This window comes from Contarinia nasturtii, unplaced genomic scaffold (genome assembly GCF_009176525.2).
Source record: "Contarinia nasturtii isolate CC-2019 unplaced genomic scaffold, AAFC_CNas_1.1 Cnas_scaffold_745, whole genome shotgun sequence".
NCBI lineage: Eukaryota > Metazoa > Arthropoda > Insecta > Diptera > Cecidomyiidae > Contarinia > Contarinia nasturtii.
In genome coordinates, this window is record NW_022198093.1 from 801230 (window position 1) to 825687 (window position 24458).

A 24458-nucleotide genomic window follows, 5' to 3' on the forward strand; every position below is an offset into this window, starting at 1 on the left:
CGTAATAATTGTCGTGTATTTCCAGTTTTTGTTTTCAATATTGTTTTTTTTTTTCATAACATGAACGAATGAACGAACGATTGAAGCGGCAAACATAAGAAACGATCTGTGAAACTGAAGAGTAATAAAGCAACAAATACAGTGAAAGGAAATAACGTGTGTGGACAACGACACGATTTGATGGCCAAACTGTGTGGAAGAATATATGTAATCGACTCCAGAATGCAGCCAATTATCCAAGGCATTGGAGTCCAAAACAACTGTTTAGCATTTATTCCATGCTGTTTTTAATGATACACTCACAATCTCACACAATCTCAAATATACCAGTTGGCCAGTGTTTCATTCACTTCTCCTCTCTTCTTTATTTTCTTGATCCCATTTTTTATAGGTTTAGATGTCTGTATGCATGTTTTGCATACATTGTGCTCGTTGCATTTGTCTGTTTTACATACGTGTGTATGTGTGAAATGACTTCATCACTGCAAAAAAAAAACTGGATTTTACAAAGCTGTTTAATCGTCGTCGTTGCTGCCGTCGTCAACATCTAGTAAACTTCTTGGCGGTTTTATATGCTCAATGCGCATTTAAGATCATTTATTCTACCACGTCGCCTGGAGCCGTATAAAGAATGAAGTCAAAGTTCGTCACGATTTTAGCGTACTTTTTTTCTCGATTCAAAATATGTAAATGTCATTCGAGCTACGCACATTTCGAATTTGCCCAAAAATGTGCGGGAATTTCAATTCAAACACAGGTGTGCATAATGCCACTAAATCACACTGCAGAAGTGCGTCTTCTACCTGCACGCATCAAGCTTGTATCAAGGGGTCATTTGTTATGAAAACTTAAAGTTCTTTGTACGTTTAATCGTTAATAGAATGCACTTCATTTCTTTATTGCCCTTTGTTTCGATTCGTTGAATTTTTTTTTATTCTCTCATGCATAATTTGTGTGTAGTGTTAGGCCATCCGTAATGAATGTGCATGTATATTTGAATGACGTTGCAAGTGTACAGTCACGTGATGTATACACGAAGAGAATAGCAAGAGAAATAAAAAAAAAACATAATGCTTTGGCACACAATTGGAATCGGTTGAATTTTAAATTTTCGAATTGCCGAAACGGTTCGGTTTGGCTGTAATGTAAATTTTAAGCCGATGCGTCGCATAAAAATCGGTATTCCATTCGCGCTGCCACATTTATTGCATGCAACGGGCAAAACTTCATTCGCGCATCGAACGCTTCACAGTTTTGTTCACTCACACCGAGAGCCGAGAATATTTTCGTCATTTATGGCATAAAGCTAGGTAGTTACGGCGACCACAACAATGAGTATTGGTGTGTAGCTTAATCGTTGTACTGTTATTGTGCGGCATCGATGTATTTGTGTCGGTTACGATGATCGTGTGTTGATGTATGGTTTTGTTTCTCTTCGTTGTTATTCTCTTGCCTATTTCTTTTTTTTTCTTCTCACAGTTGTCGCTATGTTTGTGTGTAAAGCGAAAAAAAGCTAACCGTAAGAAACGTGTGTGTTGATACACCGAAGAGAATGTGTTTTTCGTGTGGTTAAAATGTATTTTTTTTTATTGAAAATGCTTTGGTATATGTGTTCACAGTCTCGAGAATATTTTCTGTATGTTACCTTGCACTGCACACGTACGGCTGTTGCTGCTGCTGCTGTGCGAGAGACTTACAGAGCGATGAAATAACGTTTCAGTTTGAAATCTGCGACCGCGCCTTTTAGTCAACAAAACGTCTTTTGTAACGAAACTTGTGTTTTTTGTATTAAGAAAATAATAAATTTATACATTTTTAACGCGTTGTTGTTGTTGTTGCGTCTCCCGTTCTCGCGTTCCAGTCGGTGAGGGAAAATCGTTTCCCTGGTTGCATTGTTTATCGTTTTCAATCATGTTGCATGTTCTGTGTCCAGCGAATAAATGGTATTGATTTTTTTAATGCAGTTTTCCACCTTGATTTTTACAAGTGAAAATTGGAACAATTCTTAATTCAGTGATTTCTATATGAGAAATGTGTCAAGAATAGTTTTTATTATTGCTGTGCAAACCAATTGTTACATATACTCATGAAATGAAGTGAATTTAAATGAAAATTATGCGAGAGGGAAAACGTTAGGTTCTGTGTGTTGCAAAAGAGTTTGGTAAACAAATGAAATAACACCGACGACAATTGGTCAAATGTATTTGACAAATATGGGAATGTACATGTACACAGTACGTACGACGAATTAACAAAAATAAATAAAGAAAGTGATTAACGAACATATATCGTTCGCCCATTTTTTTTTTTTTTTTTTTTTGGTTTTCCATTGTGTTCAAACAAAAACATGCACAACGAGATATACAAAACAATATGTAGTGAATGTTCCAATTTTTTTCGCGTGTTTTACCTTTTTCACTTTTTGCTGTATAGTGGTTTTGCACTGTGTGTGCGCGAGCGCGCTCGATTTTGTTTTAGATTAAGATATGCATATGTTTTGTCGTGAATTTTATTTGTGCTAAATTCGTTATGCATTTGTTTAATTTTAAGTAGAAAATTGCCTCATCGCACACTGACTCTTCTATTTTCTCAGCTAATGTGATTTTGACTTTCAAGAAAAACCATGAAGAAAGCTTTAATTTTTCTTCTTTCATCTGTCTCTAATTTCCATCGAATTCGATACACACGGCACAAGCACACAGAAGATGTGTTGAAATTTCCATTCCGTTCTGTTTTCATATTGTGTTTCTTATTCAATTGCAAATCGGAACAGACTTATTTCTTTCATATTCAATGAAACACAAGCCAATCATATGTACAACAGGCTGCGATCATAATGCCGATTTTTCTCAATACTCGATTAAAAACTAATGTAAAAAAAGACTAAATGGAAAATGAAAAATAGAAAGAGAGAAAAGAAGGTTATGATGAAAAATCATGCGGCCATGGAAAGCTGTATTATTGTAACGTATCGAATTTGTGATTTAGTAACGATTTATTTTTTTGCTTTCTTTGATCATCATCATCTCTCTTTGAATAGCAGTGCGATTGTTTGTTGCTTCTTTTTCATATTTTTCGCTTTTGGCTTCTCTCTCTCTTTCTCTCTCTCTCTATCTCCTCTTTCTCTTATTTGTCGAAAGTTTAAAAATCCAAGACCAAAAGCCAATTCCGAAAAGAAATTAACGAAAAAAAAAACCAAAACGAAGCACAGCAGAGAGTGAGCTCTCTCGAACGGAAGAAAAGAAAAAGAAGAAGTAAAAATTATTATTCAACATGACCAAAGCCGTCATCAAGATCGACGTTTTACTCTCTTTCACTGTCTCTTGTGATATTGTTTCATATCGCGCTCACGCGCGCCCATGCTCTTGCATACCTTTGCACACAGCTAGCGCTTTATATCATAAAAGACCAAAATAGGAAGAAGAAGAAGAAAAAAAAACGGTTACAAAAACAACAACTGGTCAAACCACTAAACAATGTACAATTTATGAGAATGCGAATGTGTTGAATATATTCCGCATGTGAAGCGATTATATACATTTATCTGGTGTTCTTTTTGCCCGTTCTTTGTTTACCACACATAACAGTTTGCGGCGATGCGCAAACAATCGACAGACTCCGGTTTGTCATTTTTTTTTTTGCGCTGTGCTATTTTCATGCAGATTATTGTTTTTGGTAGCTCATCAAACAGATTGTTTCTCACAGCGTGTCTCATTTACGTGTATGGCAAACTAATATCTCTATTCCGGATATTAGCCAATTATGAGAAGAGAAAAAAAAACAACATTAATGGTCTGTCTTTTGTGTGTCGCTAGTGCCTATATAGATCTATGTATTCGAATAGCACTGTTGCACCATTTTCAAGCCACAATCGATTAGATCGGCTCCATCATTATGTATATCTTCCTATTCAATGCATCTGATGCTGTTGCGGTCTGTCGCACAATTTAACATTTTTTCACGGTTGGCATTTTCATTCTATTTGCAACAATCGTGCATTTTAGCACGGACTATTCGCCGCTATTCCGATTTGTGCATAGTGAAAGAGGTGAAAAAAACACCGAGAGAGAATAGTCAATTTAAATCAAATTATTCGCCTTCTTTCTCTTTGAGTTGTATTTCATGGCATTGCTTTTTTTTGTCTCGTATCATCCGTTTGTTGCTCCGATCAAACGACAACGACGCATACAGCGAACACTTACAACTGCAGATCGAGCGAAAGCGTAAAAAAATAATGAACACCCGATCGATGAAAGCAGCCGGTGCATTAACAACATTAATTTAATGCAATTGTAATTGAATCGGTGGAACGAATGACTCACTCATTTTGAACTGACTCAATTAATTTACGATTCCGTTGTCGTTGTTGCTGTGATTGTTCGTCGTTGCGGATGAACAAGAACGGAATACAAAACCGACCGAATCCTATCAGTCAACGTGAAACTATCTCAAGCGTTTATTTCGAAATGTGTGCAAATCCGTGAAAAACGAACATAGAAATGGGTTTCAATAAGATAAAGAGAGAACGACATACACACAAATTTATGACAATATATTTTTTTTGTTGTACTTGTTTTTTATGTGTTCGACTAGCGTGTAGAATAGAAGAGTTAATGTGCTATGATTGCGAAGATCAAGAGCAAATAAACCTAGCACAAATTACAAGAAACAAGTGGAATTCATATATTTCATAGTACAGTACAACGTTTCACTGATTTGTTGTTTTTTTTTCGGTCTTATCTTTCGTCATCGTTCCACTTGATATTTTGGATAACAAATACATCGGTATCGCTCCCATATTTAGTCTTTACTGTGTGTGCTATTTGCGTTCGCACATTAGTGAGAGAATGGAGAAAAAGACGCGATAATTGTGTTGAAATTGGTTGAATGTGCGTGCAATACAAGTGCTCTGACTCTATCAATTAAAATCAATTCGTTGCTCATTCTTCGAATAGGTGCTGCAGAGTTTTGTGCAAGCATTTTGTGTTCAAAGCAACATTTGGAGCAAGTTTTTATGTATTCAAGCTTAAAATCCATTAGGTCGATGACAAATTAGCGTGGACAAGAATTTTAACTTGAAATTCCACATTAGAAAAACATAAGAAAACGAGAAAAAACAGCGCACGGCGTTAAGAAAAAAAATATTTATGAGTCAAATGAAAAATGCTTATGAATGCATTGTATAGAGAAAAAATTACAGTATTTAGTGTTTACAAAGTCATATACAAACATCATCTTGATTTAACGCGTTTTATTCAGCATTAACAATAAATTGCTTTGTGTTTTTTTTTTTTGAAATTTTAGTTGTTTGTGTTGACGGAGAAAATCACATCGATAACCATAATATTGAGACGAAAGAAAGAAAAACAAACGTACCATATGCACAAAAATTTGCTGACATCCGAATGACCAAAAAAATAAATGAAGTGTTACAGAAGCAATAATGTGATCTCACAAAACAAAAGAATAATTAACAAAGTTTGGCGTATTTTTAGTGAAAATATTTATATAAATAAAAATGAAATATAAACCAAATTTTCGTCTACGGATGACCAAACAGTTCAAAGAACATGGACAGTGTGAAAGACAAACAATTAATCTAAAATCAATGAATCACTTATATTTAGGTCGAAGTGTGTTCGTGATAGCGACAGTGTTGTTATTACTACTGCCAGCGATAGTGAATTGTGATAATAACGTATTGAATGAAATTGACGATGGTAGTGAGGTGCATGCCAAAAATACGCTTACAGAATTAACGGGCGGCCGTATTATCGGCGAAAAATGGTTGCGACAAATGGAAAGCCCATATTCGCTTGAAACCGATTTGACAATCGAACGCAGCGGTAAACTGTTCATCGAACCAGGTGTTACGGTTCGGGTTGCTCCAATGGTCGGGATTAATGTACGAGGTGTTCTAACTGCACTGGTAAGTTCAACGATCTCCATTTTTTTTTTTCGCCTTTATTGTGTACCTGGTATGATATCACTGGTATCAAGGAAATGCCAATAATTATTCGTTCCCGTTTGTCTCGCGCATTCCTTTCGAAATTACACATTATTTCTATCTGATTTTCTCACATTGCGCCACTTCCATCTATAGACACATCTGATGTCTCTTTTGATTTCGCACGACAATAGGAAGTAATGTACAACAGCAGCCGCGAGCATTGCGTTCGTTTATTTAACATAATTAAGATGAATAATCGCAAATAATAATTGACTTTCGTTTCTTTCATTACTACTTTAGTATATGACAAGGTCTATTCATATGATAATAATAGTAATAATTATGATGACGATGAGTAATGTGCTGTTGTTGCGCTTTGCGGTCGCTACAAACAAATAGTCGCCGTTTTTTTCTTCTGTTCAGTTTCTTTCATCATTTCATTGTTTGTGAAATACATACGTGAATAATAAAAAATCGTGGTTAAAAGGTCACATTTCTTCGGTCGTATTTTTTGTTGTTGTTTTTAAATTGAATCAAGACAAAGGCTAATCGATTTGACTTAAATTAGGCATCTTCATTCACACGAACATTGTTCGGTGGTTCGGATGTTTCGTGCTTGTACAAATTACATCTCTTTTTTTGCCTTCTTCAAAACACACTCGCAAAATATTTAATGAACAGTTCAATCAGTTTTAATTGTAGTTTATGCACGAAAAAGTCGCACTTTTTACTACAATTTGATAGAAATAAATCATGTTTTTTAATTATGTTTCACGCAAAATTACACTCAATTCAATTAAATTAGTTTAATTAATTCATCATCTTATTTTTATTATTGTTTTTTTGCAAATGAAAAAAAAAATCAGGGAAACATCAATGAAAAAGTCGTATTCACAACCCAAAGCGATTCGGGATATAGTGAAACAATAACAAATGAACCGAAAAGATTGGGTGCTCGTTTGGTAGATGGTCCATCACCGTTGGCTGGGCGACTTCAAATTTTCTACGAAAATAAATGGCGTTCGGTGTGCACAAACTCCAGAAAGTGAGTATTAATAGAAATTTATCAGTGCGAACAATACAAATATATTAATGATTTTATCGTGTTTTTTTTTCTGTTTATCAGTTGGACAATACCTGATTACGAGGCGGTGTGTCGTCAAATGGGTTTCAAAGGTGGCCGATTTTGGAATTGGATCGAACGTTTATCGAACTATGAATCACGTTTGCTGTACGAAGAGCCCAGTTGTCAGGGTACCGAAACTGCATTAGCCGAATGTGCATGGAATACAATTCAAATTGGTTCGGGTGTGTGTGACTATCACAATGATATCGGTGTTCAATGTTTGCCATTGCATGAGACATCAACATCGCATTGGCGTGGTTTACGCTTTGAAAATGCACCGTCCGAACAACGTTTAGCACTTGACAATACCAATTACGAACAAGCGTCGATGTCTGAACTGCGATATGTGGATATCATAAAAGCTGGCTCGGGTATGGGTCGCGCGACAAATGCGGCTATTGAAGTATTGGGTGTGCCGCCATCTATGAATTTCGTTACAGTCGATCGCAGTGCATACACTGGCATTAATATAACACGACCAGATGCTGCGTTCACCTTCAACGAAGTAACCGTACAAAAGAGTCGAGGCATTGGCATTTTTGTGAATTCAAGCAATGGATTGGCACTATTCAATCGTGTTAAAGTTACGGACAATGGTGATGATGGTATTCGATATACCGGACACGATTTACGTTCAGACGAACGAACCGATCGAAATAGTATTTTTGATTTTTGTACATTGCCAACGACAGCCAGTCAAACCTATCCGATTTCATTGTCCATTCAACAATCACAATATGCAACGGTTTCGAAAGAATGTTTTAAATACTTTTTCACACGGCACGGGTATTTATTAACGGTGAATTTCGTACATTTTGTTGTTGAACGCAATGAAACTGGATACATTGACATTTTTGATGGGTCTTCGGCTAGCGATCGTTTGCTTGCCACATGGGCCATACGAAATTTCACAAGACCACAAAGTTTAACAAGTACACGTGAAAAGGTATTTATTCGATTTCGCGCTGATGCACGTTCAAAGATATTGGGCTATTTGAAATTAACAACCGGACCATTTAAATCGTACGATTTGAATGTTACGAAATCGGTGATTTCGAATAATGGCGGTCGTGGTATTGCTGTTGATTATATGAGATCACAAGTGCACATACATGAAAGTGCTGTCATGAATAATGGACATATTGCCGGTGTGCATATTACAAGTGGTGTGGGTGATGTGAATGTAACACAAAGCCGAATTAGCATGAATCATGGGGATGGAATCAACATCACCTATTACGGTGGCAATCGAAACATTTCGAAAAGTACAATCACATCAAATACCGGCTATGGAATTGCCGTTTGGTTGAATCATACATCGGAAACAGATCGTCAAGAGTTTATTCAATTCAATCAAACATCCGTTGTTGAGTACTCAACGTTCTATCGGAATCTTGAAACGGGAATTTTGCATGGAAATTATTGCAGCAATCATTGGGTCAACATAACTGGTAATAAATTTAACGATAGCACATCGAATTCCATTGATATTCAATCGTGTTGGTTTGCAACGGATAACAATGAAAAATTGAAATTACAAATCGGACACAATGTATTTGAAAACGACAATAAAATCGGTATTGTCATTAATCCAGCGTTAAATTTAGACGGAAATATTGAATACAATCATTTTCAATATGGAAAATATGGATCGTTACTCATAAGAAATAAACAGCTTGACGAATTTCGACTATTACCCGTCCGATTGACAATTCATCATAATCAATTTTTTAAAAATCAAGGAATTTACGTGGCATCATTGGGTTTGACACCGTACAGTGACAGAGACATCCAATATTTATTGTTTACACGGAACTTTGTGCGAATGAATAAAATTAGCGAGCCATTCATGAGTTCAGACGACGATGATAGTTTATTCGGTGAGAATCGTTTGTCGCCACGATCTCGTGTCGCTGCACCGGTTGTCATTTCGTCAAGCAATGTTGAAATATTCCGAAATATTCTAAACAACAGAGAATCACGATACGAAGTGGGTTCACAAGTGTCCGATCAAAGTAAAATTCTAAATGTAACATACAATTGGCTGGGTCACAAAGACGAAGAGCAAATTTTCCATCGGCTATTCCATCGAAAAGATCGATACGATTTGGCGAAAATTGAATATTCACCATATCTTTTGCACAATTCAAATCCGGGTGCGAATACGATAATGGCAATTCAGACATTTGTGCCGCGATTTTTCACCGAAGGCTCAGATGTGGTGGGCGGTGAAGTCGATGGACAAGAGATTTTACAACCCGGCACCTATACAGTTGATCGCGATATAAATATTCGACCGGGTGGCAAATTAACTTTAAGTCCAGGTGTAACGCTTAATTTTGCACCCGGTGTTGGTATGATGGTTTCAGGCAAATTAGAAGCGAGAGGCCGAAATCCAGATGACATTATGTTTACATTGAAACGAACACCGGTTGTTACATTCGAAAATGAAACGACCGACGCAAATATCACCGATATGGATACAGAAGCAGTTGTTATTGTTGAACAAAAGCCAAATGTTCCGATTCGTTTGTTGGGCGGAACATCTGAAATGGAAGGACGATTACAAGTGTATTTGAATGGAAAATGGGGTACTGTTTGTGACTATGGATGGAATATAATAAATGCTGCATTGGTGTGTCATCAATTGGGCTACGCTTTGAATCCAGACGATTGGCAATTGGAGCGTTCTGAATTACCAAATGCTGGCATATCAGAAGATGTAATTTTATCGCATGTTCGTTGCACTGAACATGACATTGATATTACAAAATGTCGAGCAGAGCGTGCGGCAAACAAAGAGTTCGTGAATTCGTGTTCGCATGCACAAGATGTTGGCATTCGTTGTTATGAAGGCGCATGGGCTGGTGTTCGTTTTGGTGTATTGGCTGAATCAACCGATTTACAATATGTTACCATTGAAAAAGCCGGCCTCTTTGATTATGCATCGAATACATTCAAGCCAGCACTACAAATGGATTTTGCTAGACATAATTTGGAAAATGTTCGCATCGTCAATAATTTACAAGATGGTCTTGGTGTTGTGTATTCGGACATTTACGGTGCATCAATAAATAATGTGAAAAACTCTGAATTTTCAACGAATCGAGGCAGTGGCATCAGTTTGAAGCAACTTGGATTGCGTGTTCAAGGTTCCGTTATCAAAGATAATTATGGTCCGGGAATAATTCACACACCGGTTATTTCGGCAATTGAACAACGTGAATTGGCTGGCTGGTTTCAAATGGCACCCGATTTCAACATTCACGATTCGGATTATCATCCGTATGTGTTGCCACGAGATGATTTGAGTGACATAAATGTGGACATTTGGACAAAGAAATATCTGCTTACCGCACGCGTAAATGACGGTCAACCGTCAATTGAACGTACAATTAATATTCGATGTGCGCCGGGCTATGTGATTGGTTTTCAATTGCTCAATCCCATTCAAAATGGATCAACCGAAAATATTTGGATATACGATTCGCAAACGCCAAGCAACAATTCAAATGTCTATGAAATGAAACGTGATTTAACCGTATTTCCGGTGACAAGCAGCAGTTATGGTGTTATGCTACGCTACAGCAGTGGAACGAATGCGTTTGGCGGTGTTGTTTTGGTTATATCAAGTATAACAGCACCGGTGCAAAACATTTACAATCGCATTGTATGCGGACCGGTACCAACGTTGTATGTTACATCGACAAAAATTCAACGAAATCAAAAAGGTATCATGGCCACCTATTATAATCGGTATTTAGGTGATCGAGCCGAACATTTTATGCGCAAAGCAAACGAATCAATAAAACTCACACACTGTGAAATCAGTCACAATAGAGAAGAGGCAATTTTTGTGCTGTCACCATTTTGGGATGTTCATGTCAGTAACATTTCCGAAATAACAATTCATTTGAATAATTCGCTGGTGATCAGCAATGGACGCGGTATTCGACAGTATTCAAAAGATTTACGTTCATCAAATAATCTCTTCCATTATGTGATCCAAGGAACAACATTCGAAGATAATTTAAATGGTGGATTTGATATTAGTTTACCGTATGTTTGGCAATACAATGAAAATTTTACGCATTCAATTTATTTGGGCAACGACACATGGATACGAAATAAAAATTTTGGCATTCAAATTGCTGGTCATTTTGCCGTTGCTAATATAACGGGAAATACGTTCCGTGAAAATGAATGCTTAAGTGGTCTAATCGGATTTCGTGGCATGGAGAAGAAATTACGCATTGATGGTAATATTGTTAGCAACAATAATGCACGGTATGTGATTCAATTCCGTGCCGATTCGTTGAGCGAAATTCTTGGTGAAGTGTTTGCCATTTTTGCATACAATAAGATTGCAAATAATCGATTTGATGGTGAAACACGACAACGAAATCTTCAACCTTCGGTAGTGGCTGGTTTTAAATACAATCGATGGATTGCTGATCGAAATCCAACGTGTGTGATTTGCTTTAATGGCATTCAAAAAGTGCGCATCTATCGAAATTTATTGACCGACAATAAATTGCAATACGATTTGCTGGCAGGCGTTCGTTCGGCACGTTTACATAATTTCTTGGATGCGACCGAAAATTGGTGGGGCTCCACCGATGTTAATTACATTTTATCGAAAATCTTTGATTTTGATGATTGGAATAATCATGCAGAGGTACTGTTTCGACCGTATTTGGTGGAAAATAATTTTGATGGCAGTCTATCGCCGTCGATTGTCGAACGAAAACAAATCGATATTGATCATTTGGGCGGAAGAATATTCAAAGATTTGACATTGTATCGACGCGGTGTTCCATATGTTGTTAATTCGGATATTACAGTGATGCCAGGTGTTACGATGACCATTCATGCCGGTGCTGAATTCGAATTTGCCGAAAATGTTGGCATCCTGGTTTTGGGTAAGTTTTTATGCTTTTTAGATTGCTCTCTCACTTGTCAAAATCATAATTCACTTGAATAGAAAAATGAAATCGCTTTGAACTTTCGTGTTTTAACAATTAAGCCGATCAATCATTCTTAGTGAATGAGATTTATTTCAATGCAAAGCACTTTTAACTAACAAAGAGTTTAATTCTTTGCATAAGTTTGAAACAATACACACGCCCACGGTTCAAAACGAAAACAAAACCGTGAACACAAAAGAGAAAGCCGGTTAATTTGTTTTTAACTTTTCTTTGTATTCTTTTCTGCAGGCACATTAATTGCACGTGGTTATCCAGATGGTCGAATTAAAATGAGAAGTCAACAGCCCTCTGAATCGCAAGATCATCAATTCAAAGCTGAACCACAAATGGACGACAATCGTAACGACTTGGATTCGATTCGGTTGTGTAAAAACGGAAATTGTTCGAATGAGCACAACGATGTGTTGCCAATTACCGAAGGCTTTTTAGAATATTTCAATCACACAACATTACAATGGGTTCCAATTTGTGATCGACGCTTCACCGAACGAAATGCACAAGTTGTGTGCCGTGAGTTGGGTTTCAACTATTTGGATGTATATTTCAATCATGATCAACGCTTGGAATATCATACAAATTCATTAACACGAATTTGGTCATGGGTTCAGCCGCTCGAGTGCAAAGGTGACGAACCAAAGTTCAGTCGATGCGTTGAACGATTGAATGGACAACTGTATGGTCATCGACACGAATGTAAATGGCACGATAAATTTGTGTTTGTCAGTTGCAATGGAAATGCAGATGGTCGCAAATATTGGGGTGGCATTCGTTTTGCACATTCAGATTTCGAGCATAGTACATATGAACATCGTATTCACGACATTCATACGCACACCACAATCCGAAAAGGCGAGAGTTTCCTCGAATTCATTGACATCGATTCGGCTGGTATGCTGCATGGTGAAAAATCCGCTTCAATTCAAACGATTTTTAAAGCGCCAATCATAAATTCCATTACAATAACGAATGGTGCTCATCATGGTGTGAATTTGGTGTCGCCCAGTGATACGATGCACTTGAAATTATTGAAAATAAACAATGTTTTGGGTCATGGAATAAATGCCGTTTCGTTGACTGGGGAAGGTCGTGAAAGTGATGAATCGAGCTTTGCACCGCTTAAATCTTTAGAATTACCCTATCACCTATTTTCACTTATCGATATTTGTGACAATAGCAAAGAAATTGTCATCGAAGAGCGTGTTATTTTGTACTACAAATACGACAACGATCCAGTTAATTGTGTCAAAATATTCAATAGCGCTTATCGCGTTAAACCAATCGGATTCCGTTTGTTGCAATCGAATCTATTCAATCATTCGAAATTGTATGGAAGACGTGATTCAATACATTTATTCGATGGTGACTTGTACAATCTGACGGCAACGCATATTGATACAATCGAAGCTGATAGCAATAATGAAAAACGTTTGTTCCGTACAAATGGGCCAATTTTAAGTGTTCGATTGGTTGCGAGCGGAGCTCCATCTACACATGGTTTCTTTGCTGAAGTTGTTACACTGCCCGCATCTGCCATTGGTTTTAGTAAGTCATATATTGTGTAATAATATATTTTTAAGGGCCAAAACCAAATGTAATGCTAACATATATGTTAATTTATAGATCGTGATGCGCAACATAATATATCGCTGTCAGAAATATCGGGTGCCGTTGGAGGTGCATTAACCTATGTAACAGCCGGTGAAATATCACCATTATTAACACTTGAAAATAATCGCTTCATCAATAATTGTCGAAAACTATATGGAAATTTTTCGACTTGTGAAGCTGCCATCAAATTAGACGTACAAAATATGCAAACATTCCATTTTCAAGTTAGTTTCGAAATTCATATCACAAATAGTACGAATGTACATGATGCAATAATTGTTGTTGTAATTTTCGATTTTTCATTAGAACAATTTGATGAAGGGGAATCAAGGTGGAATCATGATAAATGCCGACTCACGAGGTTCGGCAACATCATTGCGCGCCTACATTCATCACAGTTTATTCGTTGATAATAATAATCGACCGAGTTTATTAATGGAAGGCAGACAATCATCGCCCTATCAAGAGGTCACAATATTCAAAAATTATTTCTCACAAAATAAAGCGGGATACGCTGATGTCATTGCACTTCGACAAGGTATTTATATCAATCTTATTGATTGCGTAGCTTTATTCCAAATTAATTTTATGTAGAAATTTAATTTGATTTGATTAGATATTGCACATATATTTTAATTGTTTTTTTTTTTACGTGACAAGTTGTGTCGAATTTTAGCTACAACTATGTGCATAGTAATCGCGGTGGACGAATCATTGAAATTTCTGGATTTGACAAAGTTCGATTGCCCATTTATCAGACCACTACTCACAATGGTTTCTATGAGTAAGTACAATACATTAAATTCATCCACAAAATACAAAGATTTACATTCATTTCGTTGTTTTTACAGTAATGTTGCAACCGATTGGCATGGTCGAGCCACAATCGTTGCGGGCACAGCAGGTCAACAATATGTGGATAATATCTTTTACAATCCAGACAATGACTACGAAATGATCACGGTCAATCGATCAATGTAAGATACTATTTCTTATTCTCTGGTTTGAACAAAAAAAAAAGAAAACATTGCATGTTCAAATAATAATACTTCGATGTAGTTATTAGATTAAAAAAAACTATTCTACTTTCTACAGTTTAAAGTACAAAATCCCAACCCCATCTTTCATTCCGCATCTCAAAATTAGATATAAAATGATTTTCTCTCGAAAGATTTGAAATGATTTTAATTAGCTTTGAAAAAATGTAATTTTCCTCTTCTATTTCTCTTTGTATTTTATTTTCTTTGTTCGGTGCTGGTTATATCGAATGCTATATCAAACTATAGATTTGAATTCCAGTTTTGGAACAGGTAAATATTCGCCAAACATTTTAACCACAAAATTAAATTAAAGTTGGCACACACTAATATCACGTTTAATATTAAATGTAATGAAATTGATGTATTTGAAACATTTTACAGTACGGTGGATTTGTGGAAAACAAGAATTGATGCGGCGCATAATTATTGGAGTTACAATGATACGTTGGCTGTAAGTGGCCGAATTCGGGATAAATCAGGTGAGAATAGTATTTAACATGCTCTAAATCGAAGGTCTTTTGCTTAAAGATTACAAATCATTCTTACATTCTTCAGACGATCCTCTTTTGCTCGAGGTGAATTATATGCCATATCAATTGAACAATAAAACCATTTTGGATGAGAAATGTCCGCCGGGATGGTCGCTGATTTTGGACACATGTTACATGTATGTATGGCCATTTATTTAACACACAGCGTTAAATTCATACTCCCCGCATACAATTTTGCCCGTTAATAAAGATTCAATTATCGCCGGAATTAATAATAAACTCTTGGCCCTCTTTCAACTCTTTAGCTATGTTGGTGCGCCAATGACCTTTTTCGAGGCGCGTGAATTCTGTCGATCGGATAACGCAACAATGCCATTCATTCGTGGATCAAACGATATTTTATGGTTATACTTACAAAGGCAAATGACGCACTTGCGATACCCTGAAAAGATATGGATTCAAGATTTAAATCATTTGGAACAATGCACCAGTTTTATTTATCGAAGCATTGAAATCGATGACTGCGACAATAAGCGTGGTTTCGTTTGTGAAATTGATCCGAGGGTAAGAGTCACTTTACTTTGATACAAAAAGACGATTTTTACATTTTCATACATTTTTTTTTTCAGGTTACGCTCTCGCCATTGTCTTGGCAAACAGACATCGCTGCCGTTGTTATGATTAGTGCTTTAATTTTGGCCATTCTTTTATTGTTTTTGTGTTTATTTTGTTGGTGCTCAAAATCACATCATCGGCACATGCAGCGTTTGGAACGTCGTAATAGTATTCGCCAAAGTTTACGCAGTCTAAATGCAATCGATCCGCAAGGTTCATTGCGTCGTCGAAACTATGTAGGCTTATGTTTTTATGAATTATTTATTTAGTTTGTTTTTGTTATTTAATTTTTCGGTTTTATTAATGCTTTTGTTGTTTTATTATTTCTAATTTTCATTTTAATTGGTTTGATTTGATAGAGCATGACAAGATCGACCGATACTTTGACGAAATCAATAATAACAACGCCGGATTTGAAGAAGATGATGTCAAAGGGATCGATTGATTCAATGGACAAGAGTGTCATAAGTTCAAATCCAAGTTTGGGCGGATACGATAATCAAAATATGCAACAAAGATATGTTACACAAAAGAACAAATATAGTCCCACCAATTCGGATAGTACAACAACAAAGAAGGATTCAACATATGATCCAAAATTGACGAATGCACCGTCGTACGATCCATACGGTCAAAATTTCGAATTATCATACCGAAATGAAGGTTTCCGTGATAATTCAACGTTTACCACGCGCAATAATTCATACGGTACAAATATAAATGACGACACACCCATCGTACACCACACCGATATGGATGATTCGGTTTCCGATTACTACGGAAAATCGAGCACATTGCCAATGCAACCACGAAACAATGATAATTTATCATTTTTAAGCGAACTTAAACACCAACTACCCGAATATGAACACTTAAATTCGGGACATAGCAGTTTCTTAGCATCACACGATCAACCACCAAATTCATTTCAATCATTTTCACAAGAAAAAAAGAGCAGCGCATCACATTCACCGAAACATGAGACACAATCGAAATCAGATGGGAAAAAACCAAATGATTATGCACAGCCGAGCATTCGCATGATTGATCATGACACCCGTCGACCAAATTCATATTATACAGCGATGAAAAATGCACGTGATTCCAAAAATGTCGCACACATTTCGACATCGAATCGACGACCCAAAGCTGTATACCAATCGTCATCTGTTTATGATAAACCAATCATCAATCTCAGATCCAAATCAGAGGCACTGCTCGAAGCGAATTTTGACGAAACTGCCGCCACACTCGATCAAAAAATGAAAAGTGATAATAAAAGCTACAGCCAACCAATGGAGACTGCTATGTAAAATTTAATTCTAAGCATTAGAATCGTTGATAAGCTAAACAGATAACTCGAATCATACACTCATCAATATCCGTCTAACATTTACTTAAACGCATTTCATCGAATCGAAACGAATTTAGTGTTTTAGAGTCAGATAAAGACAAAGCGAATTATTTTATGATATTGATAAGCGAACGGATAAATTAAACAAAAATCGAACGAATGAGATAGAATGCTATATTTTCAGTTGAAACTTTATTCAAAAATGTATATATATTTCAAATTTTTATATTTTCAAAACGAACATAATATAGTTTATTTTTGATAGAAATTGACAATTTTTTTTGTTACATTATCCAAATATACTTATGTAAAAAAGGAATAAAAACGAAAAATAAATATATGAAAAATAAAAACGAGTGCAATTCATCAATAAAAAAAAAAACTTTTTCATGTGGTTTTAATAGTTTTGACGATAGTCGAAAGTATGAATGACTTTAAATCAGTTTCATCGATTTTTAGTTTGACGATCTGCCTGTTGAAATGAAATTATGAAAAAAAATTACATTTAGAATTGAAAATGATGATACATACTTTCCAGTCCACTTGTAATTCTTCCGCCGTCCACAAGAAGACATGTTCCATTTACGAACGACTCTGAAGCCAAGTAAGCTATGGCAGAAGAGGTATCCGATAGTTCGCCAACTCTGCCGACCAAATAGTCTTTTTTAATTTCTTCATAAAATTGAGTTTCGTTCGACTTGTTGATTCCGATAGCTTCAAAAAACGGTGTTTTAACAATCCCTGCATTGAGACTGGAAGTTTATATTTAAATGATTGTTTAAACCGTTTAATTATTTTCAATTTTATTATTTTATGGTTAAAATACCTATTGACACGAATGTTTTTCGGCGCCAATGTCAACGCTGCACATTTGGTGAATTGATCGAGTGCAGCCTTCGATATACTGTATGACATGAAAGAGTCAAGAGCTCTCATGCCACTAATACTAGAGTTATTCACGATATTGCCTCTAGTCTTTTCAAGATGCGGAATGGCCAAATTACTCAGAACGATTATCCCTCGTAAATTGGTTGACATAATACGATCAAATTCGTTGACATCAAAATTGACAACAGAATCGGCACCCAAAACTCCGGCATTATTCACTAACACGTCCAATTTACCGAAATGCTTAATTGTTTCATTTATAATGCGTTCAGCATCTTTAGTCACATCAGCAACGATTTCAAGTGGTGTTGGACATCCCGCTTTGATAATTTCCTCAGCAACTGCTTTTAATCGCTTCTCATTTCTACCGACCAATGAAACACTGGCACCTTTTTGCGCCAAATGTAAGGCAGCATGGGCTCCAATGCCGGAACTGGCGCCAGTGATTAGAATTACTTTATTCGCAAAACTCATTCTAGCACAATTTTATATTCTAAATTCAATATTCTGAATACAATTTCAACTTGAACGCTAGCTTATGACTGCTGAGAATTCATAGAACACACAATGGTATTTATATCAATCTTATTCATTGCTTAGCATTATTACAAATTAATTTTATGTAGAAATTTAATTTGATTTGATTAGATATTGCACATATATTTTAATTGTTTTTTTTTTTACGTGATGTCCAATGTTCATAGTGACATTTTGTATCTTCAATTGAATGGATTATTAGGAAAATCGGACCTTTGGTTTCATAAAAACGTAATATCTCCATACAACGGTTGGAATATTTTGAATGAAACCAAAACGTTAGAAAACGAATAATACTTTAAAGTGTCGGTAAAAAATTAATGAATGCCGTAGGTAGAATTACAGAATAAAAATGTATTGATTTCATGAGCTTCGTTTTACTGTTGAATGACACTCATGCATCTTACGAGATGAACATATTGTGCACTCTGAATTGTGTACTTGGGGGGTTTTTGGGTACGATAAAACCGAATATGATGTTAGTTTTGCAATACAAATAATTTTCGACACACTTTTCATACAAAAATTTCAAAAAAATTGAATTTTTTTATGGAAGCCATGCCTGTATGATATCGTAATGAGCTGAAACTTTGCACAGGTTATTTTTATCACACGAAAATAACATTTTGGAGGTACCTCCCGAACAAAATTTAGGATTTTTTGCTCAAAAACGAAAACTTTGTATGGAAGGTACCACTCAATTGTATTAAAATTTCTTCAAACTTTCAGAATTTTAGCTTTTTGTAAAGAAAATAACATCTTCAAATTTTCACATGATTACGATATCATACAGGCATTGAAAAGTCTATCAAAATTATTTGTATCGCAAAATTTAAATCATATTCAGTTTTCTCATGAATTCATATTTACGGTAAAAGATACGTAATAAATACATGTTGTGGATCACAGTGCGGAAAAGTTCATCTTACGGATGAAAGACATTTTATTTTTATTAAATATAATAATCGTAATTACCGTATTTGACATAAATTTCATGTGTTCATTCTTCTGGGACTGAAAGTTTTATTTAAAATTTTATCGAATAGGAAAAAGATCTGCTCTTCATTTGTAACTCATTTTACGCATTATTATCTATGTCACAAGTAAGACATGAATGACATTTTGGGCAAAATAAAATTTCCAATAAATCGATGTCTTCTTTTTCTACTATTAGTCAATCTATTAGTTAATCTTTAGAAAATTTAATATAAAAATTCATAAAACACTCTTTTTCGATATATTTGGCACTTAAATAAGTGGAAACAACACAAAGAAACAGAATAAAAAAAAAAATCTGCCTCCTGCCAGGATCGAACTAGCGGCCTCTGGTTATCATGTTTGTTTTTCACTACAAGACCAGCGCTCTGCCACTGAGCTAAGGAGGCGTGTGAAACAAGAACGATTATTTTTCTATTGCTGTCAAACGCGCCTATTTTTCTATAGCATTAGCGTATGTTTAATGATGATGGCGATCAGCAAGATTGAGTTAGAGACATTTACAAAGCAATGTATGTAACGCAGCGATAAGACTTATTATAAGCTAATGAGGTGCATATTTGTTTTTTAACTATTAACGTCATCAATTCGACAACAAAAATTTCTTTTTAGCGAAAACGTGAGTTTTGGTCCATACATAATGAACAGATTTGTTCTCGTACACGTATCGACGGTACTTTTACAATTTTTACAATCAACAATGATCTGTGTGGTTTAGAGTTTACTTCTCCATATGATCGTACATCATTTTTTTCTATCACTTTCGTTTTTGTTTGATTTTCTTTTTCTTGTATCGATAGTTGGGTTTGTATTTACATAAATGTCAAATGTCATATGCAATATACTACATAAAAGACACTTATTACGCAAATGCCGGCGCTTGATGTATTCATTGTCAACAAAAATAATAATTTCAATTTTATGATCGTTGTGAGGAAATTGTTGTCTAAACTATTGCTTCCTGTAGATACAAATAATTTTTTGATACATAAAATTGATATAAAAAACATGACAGAGAAAATAAATTTGTAATGATCACATTCAACGATTTTTTAAAATAAGTCAAATCCTTTCAAACCTTAATTTGATCAAAGAAACATTTAATTTATTGACTTTTTGTCTAAAAAAAATATATATCTCTTTTGAATTAGTTCAAATGAATAAACAATTGAACATAGTGTTTATCCTAACAACAAACCAATACAAAGCACAAACACAAACTAAACCATCAAAGACGCACACCTCAATGCTTAAGCATATGACGTTGTTTGTGTCTCGGATTTTTTTATTTGAGAAAAAATTATAATTCACTAAACTTCGAATTTCCAGAAATAAGTATATATGCGATCTGAAATAGTTTATATTCGTTCTCCCTTGTGGAGAACATATACTAAAATTGGAACGATACAGAGAAGATTAGCATGGCCCCTGCGCAAGGATGACACGCAAAAGCATGAAGCGTTCCACATTTTTTTGTAAAAAATCCATTGAACTCTGTTTAGACCGAATTTTTTTTAAACTTTTTTATGAAATATTTCATTTGCTACTTTTTTTTTCAGTATTTTTATTCTCGTCGAAATCGAATTGGATATTTGCATGACAAAAATAGAAAAAAAGTAAAAAAATATATATTTTTTGGTCCCGGCGCATTTGTTACACTATTAACTCCAACTTAATACATGCCATGTATTATGGCTTCTTAATTTGCTTAACTCACTCATTGTATACGGGAAATCAGTTGCATTTGTATTATTTCCATAGTGTGAATTATTGAATAGATTTATGAACGGTAGTATCCAATTCAACGGTTTGCTTCAATGGTACAACCAATAGTGTCGAAAAAAGGAAATGCATAAAATGTTAAACTTTTTTCGTGGAAATTTCCAGTGTCATTTTTCTGTATAACATGAAGAACAGTAGTTCAATAAGTGACGCTCCATTTTTAGAATAAGTTTTTTTTTGTGAGTCCAAAAAAGAAGTACATTACGGCAGTTTGTCGACGAATTTTGGCCGCATTTACTCACTTTTGTCATCCGTTACTATGGGTTTGATTTCAAAACAAATTTCAAAAGTATTTTTTTTTCTTTAATGATATAACAAATGAAAACGCTGTAAACTAAATAAAAAGGTGAAGAATATCCACATGAAGGATTGCTGTTGTAATGAATTCAAGAAGGAATAACAAAATCTTGATAATCAAACATTCGGGCAAAGGCAATCAAATATACTATGTATTTATTTAATTTTTTTACTTGCGAACATTATGAAACTATGAAGGAAAATATTTCCATTTGGATATTGCTCAATATTGTTCAAACACTTCCTTATTTTCCGATTTTATTGGGCGTTTAATTTTAAAAGCATTTTTCGGAATAATACAACCGGTATACAATCGTCGACCATCTGGATATTCGTGTGTTCTGTGGCCAAGTCTGCCGGTGAGAAGAATTCGATCTCTTCTTGTGACATTTTTTTCAATGTATTTTCGAACACATTCATCATATACATATACTTGATGAAAACATGCTTTAGAAATCACCTCACCTCGCTCATTTCTATAACGAAAAATAAACAACATGTTTTTAATTAGAACCACCCGAAAGAGTTGAAAATTTCGAGCAAAAAACAATTCCAAAAAATGCTCACGATGATGGGCGATGAGTTGCTGCCACAAATGAGCAATATTCGTCTTTGAACAATACATGAGAAGCAACATTACCAAGAATTTCAACGAAATTTATGTCGTCAGAAGAGCAACATACATCAGAAGCAACCAAACTTTTAAGACTGTCAAGAAAACTTTTGTCGTCATACAATTTTTCCAATGAATCACTGTTGTCCAATGTATGCGTTTTATACGCTTTAATTACGACTTCTGTCACAGTTTTTCCATCACTCATTTCGACTGGAATAGAAAATAATTTTCCGGTGACGTGAATTCGTTCGCCGGGTGTAATACTTGGTTCAAATCTCGTGTGGACATTATGAATAGTACTATAATAGAAGAAGTAAATTGTGACAAGTACTATTGTGGAAAAATAATGCGTATCGAAATTATCCTAATATAAATAATCATAACAAGAAAAAAGTTGGAAGGGAACTTACTATTTTGAATCTGACTCCTCTGTTTTGATTGAGAGTGAATAGGTTCCACTTTTGAGAATGAAGGGTTCTTTAGTCAATGTTCCAACTATTCTTACTTCATTAATATCTACAGAGAAATTAACGTATTGATCATTTATTTTTAAATTTCAAATATAACCTCAAAATCGAAGAACACGATACGTCTTGGAACTGAATTCAGATTTAATTCTTTACCTGGTTTTCTGACAATCGGTGTATTTGTGCAGAATCGCACCGGGAAATCGAATGATTTTTTTGCTTGGATCAAAAATGTTCGAATCATTTTGGTTTGAATTTTATCGCTCCGTGAAAAGTGAAATAAAGGCTTTCAATCGCTGGTTCTTCCTAGACTTTGACAGTTGCTATGTGTCATTCAATTTAAGTGTATCCCGATGACACTTCAAACAGTTTGAGCTTCGAAAAAGGTCGGTACGAAATAAAACCTCAATTTCAAATTGAATTTATTTACTTTTTATTTTGATTAATATCATAATGAACAAAATCTTAAAAAATGAATTGAAATTAAGCGAAAGATAAAAATTAAACTTTAATTATATCATCCGATTATATCAAATTTATTTTATTATATTTTCGCAATAATGTCAAGTGTCTATCATCTCTAATAGCAAAAAAACTCTATTATACCCGACACTTACTTTTGTGGAAATAAAATAGAGCGATTGTTTTGGTTTTGCCCATTTCCAATTGAGAAGTCTTTCGATAGATGAAAGTAAATAGGCGCGTTTGACAGCAATAGAAAAATAATCGTTCTTGTTTCACACGCCTCCTTAGCTCAGTGGCAGAGCGCTGGTCTTGTATTGAAAAACAAACATGATAACCAGAGGCCGCTAGTTCGATCCTGGCAGGAGGCAGATTTTTTTTATTCTGTTTCTTTGTGTTGTTTACATTTCCAATTATTTATTAAGTGCCAAATTTATCGAAAAAGAGTGTTTTATGAATTTTCATTTTAAATTTTTCAGGTTTATTATTGACAAAACGCCTCTGATTAATTGTGAATTGAAACTGTAGGCAAATCTCAGATGGGAAATATTCACAGGAAATGAAAAATATAGTCAACAATATCCTCAAAACTCTAAACTAAATGTAAATTCATTTTCGTCAAATGATTCGCTTCTAATCTAAAATAATTTCAAACAATTTCCGTTTAAAAACTAGCAAATTCAATGTTTAAACGAAAGTTAAAAAAATTTTTTTTTGGTAAGTTGCACATGTTCTATCGTATATTATCGCTTGCCATTTGTTTAATTTATTGTTCCCCTTAACAATACCATAAAGTAAATCAAGACAAGCGAAATAAATTTCCGTTTCCCAAAGTGCGACGAAAGCAATAATTTATCATTGATATTAAGCTTATATTTCAGAATTGATTGTATTGCGTTATAGCGCTTTCGTTTACGTCATCAACGCTTTATGCGCAAGTATCGAGTAGTAATGAAACTGGAAAATATGGATTATAAAATTCTCTTTGTAAACATATTTCAGTGCACAATGTATAAAACTGAGTAAAACATATGTCTCTGAATTGAATGAAATAAAAAAAAGTGAGTGCCTCCTGCCGGGATTGAACCGGCGACCCCTGGTTTACGAGACCAGTGCTCTACCACTGAGCTAAAGAGGCGATAAATGCTTTTTAGCTTCATTTACAGAAGAAGTGTGAGCCCTTTTTCAATACTAGCAAACTCAACATGTTGCTTTTTCTTCAAATCAACTTGTTGGAGCGA

At 35.0% G+C, this 24458-nt stretch overlaps 3 protein-coding genes and 4 non-coding genes across 8 annotated transcripts; 3 read left to right on the forward strand and 4 right to left on the reverse strand.

The window, feature by feature from the left end:
• Window positions 1-1753: 1753 nt before the first annotated feature.
• On the forward strand, window positions 1754-17357 carry LOC116341546 (protein bark beetle). Of its 2 annotated transcripts, XM_031768677.1 has the most exons (15): window positions 1754-1943; window positions 5305-5929; window positions 6817-6995; window positions 7077-11998; window positions 12293-13606; window positions 13685-13896; window positions 13979-14210; window positions 14333-14456; window positions 14524-14649; window positions 14959-14982; window positions 15094-15191; window positions 15268-15379; window positions 15509-15767; window positions 15833-16054; window positions 16178-17357. In XM_031768677.1, exons 2-15 carry the CDS (start codon window positions 5519-5521, stop codon window positions 17129-17131), a joined length of 9189 nt encoding a protein of 3062 aa, XP_031624537.1. In that variant the 5' UTR covers window positions 1754-1943; window positions 5305-5518; the 3' UTR covers window positions 17132-17357. The 2 variants fall into 2 exon arrangements, with proteins under 2 accessions (XP_031624537.1, XP_031624538.1); XM_031768678.1 differs by lacking the exon at window positions 14959-14982.
• Window positions 17358-17531: 174 nt separating this feature from the next.
• LOC116341716 (uncharacterized oxidoreductase TM_0325-like) lies at window positions 17532-18594 on the reverse strand. Its single transcript, XM_031768954.1, has 3 exons — window positions 17999-18594; window positions 17704-17924; window positions 17532-17644 (listed from the first exon to the last, which is right to left on the reverse strand). Exons 1-3 carry the CDS (start codon window positions 18532-18534, stop codon window positions 17628-17630), a joined length of 774 nt encoding a protein of 257 aa, XP_031624814.1. The 5' UTR covers window positions 18535-18594; the 3' UTR covers window positions 17532-17627.
• Window positions 18595-19892: 1298 nt separating this feature from the next.
• On the reverse strand, window positions 19893-19982 carry Trnat-ugu. Its single transcript is given in 2 exon segments — window positions 19893-19928; window positions 19947-19982. It is a non-coding gene; the product is annotated as a tRNA-Thr (tRNA).
• Window positions 19983-20959: 977 nt separating this feature from the next.
• LOC116341807 lies at window positions 20960-21066 on the forward strand. Its single transcript, XR_004201196.1, has one exon. It is a non-coding gene; the product is annotated as a U6 spliceosomal RNA (small nuclear RNA).
• Window positions 21067-21803: 737 nt separating this feature from the next.
• On the reverse strand, window positions 21804-23067 carry LOC116341690. Its single transcript, XM_031768908.1, has 4 exons — window positions 22912-23067; window positions 22699-22804; window positions 22240-22587; window positions 21804-22148 (listed from the first exon to the last, which is right to left on the reverse strand). The coding sequence occupies exons 1-4, from the start codon at window positions 22997-22999 to the stop codon at window positions 21896-21898; spliced, it is 795 nt and encodes a 264-aa protein (XP_031624768.1). The 5' UTR covers window positions 23000-23067; the 3' UTR covers window positions 21804-21895.
• A 431-nt stretch (window positions 23068-23498) lies between these two features.
• On the forward strand, window positions 23499-23588 carry Trnat-ugu. Its single transcript is given in 2 exon segments — window positions 23499-23534; window positions 23553-23588. It is a non-coding gene; the product is annotated as a tRNA-Thr (tRNA).
• Window positions 23589-24283: 695 nt separating this feature from the next.
• Window positions 24284-24355, reverse strand: Trnat-cgu. Its single transcript has one exon. It is a non-coding gene; the product is annotated as a tRNA-Thr (tRNA).
• Between the last annotated feature and the right edge of the window lie 103 nt (window positions 24356-24458).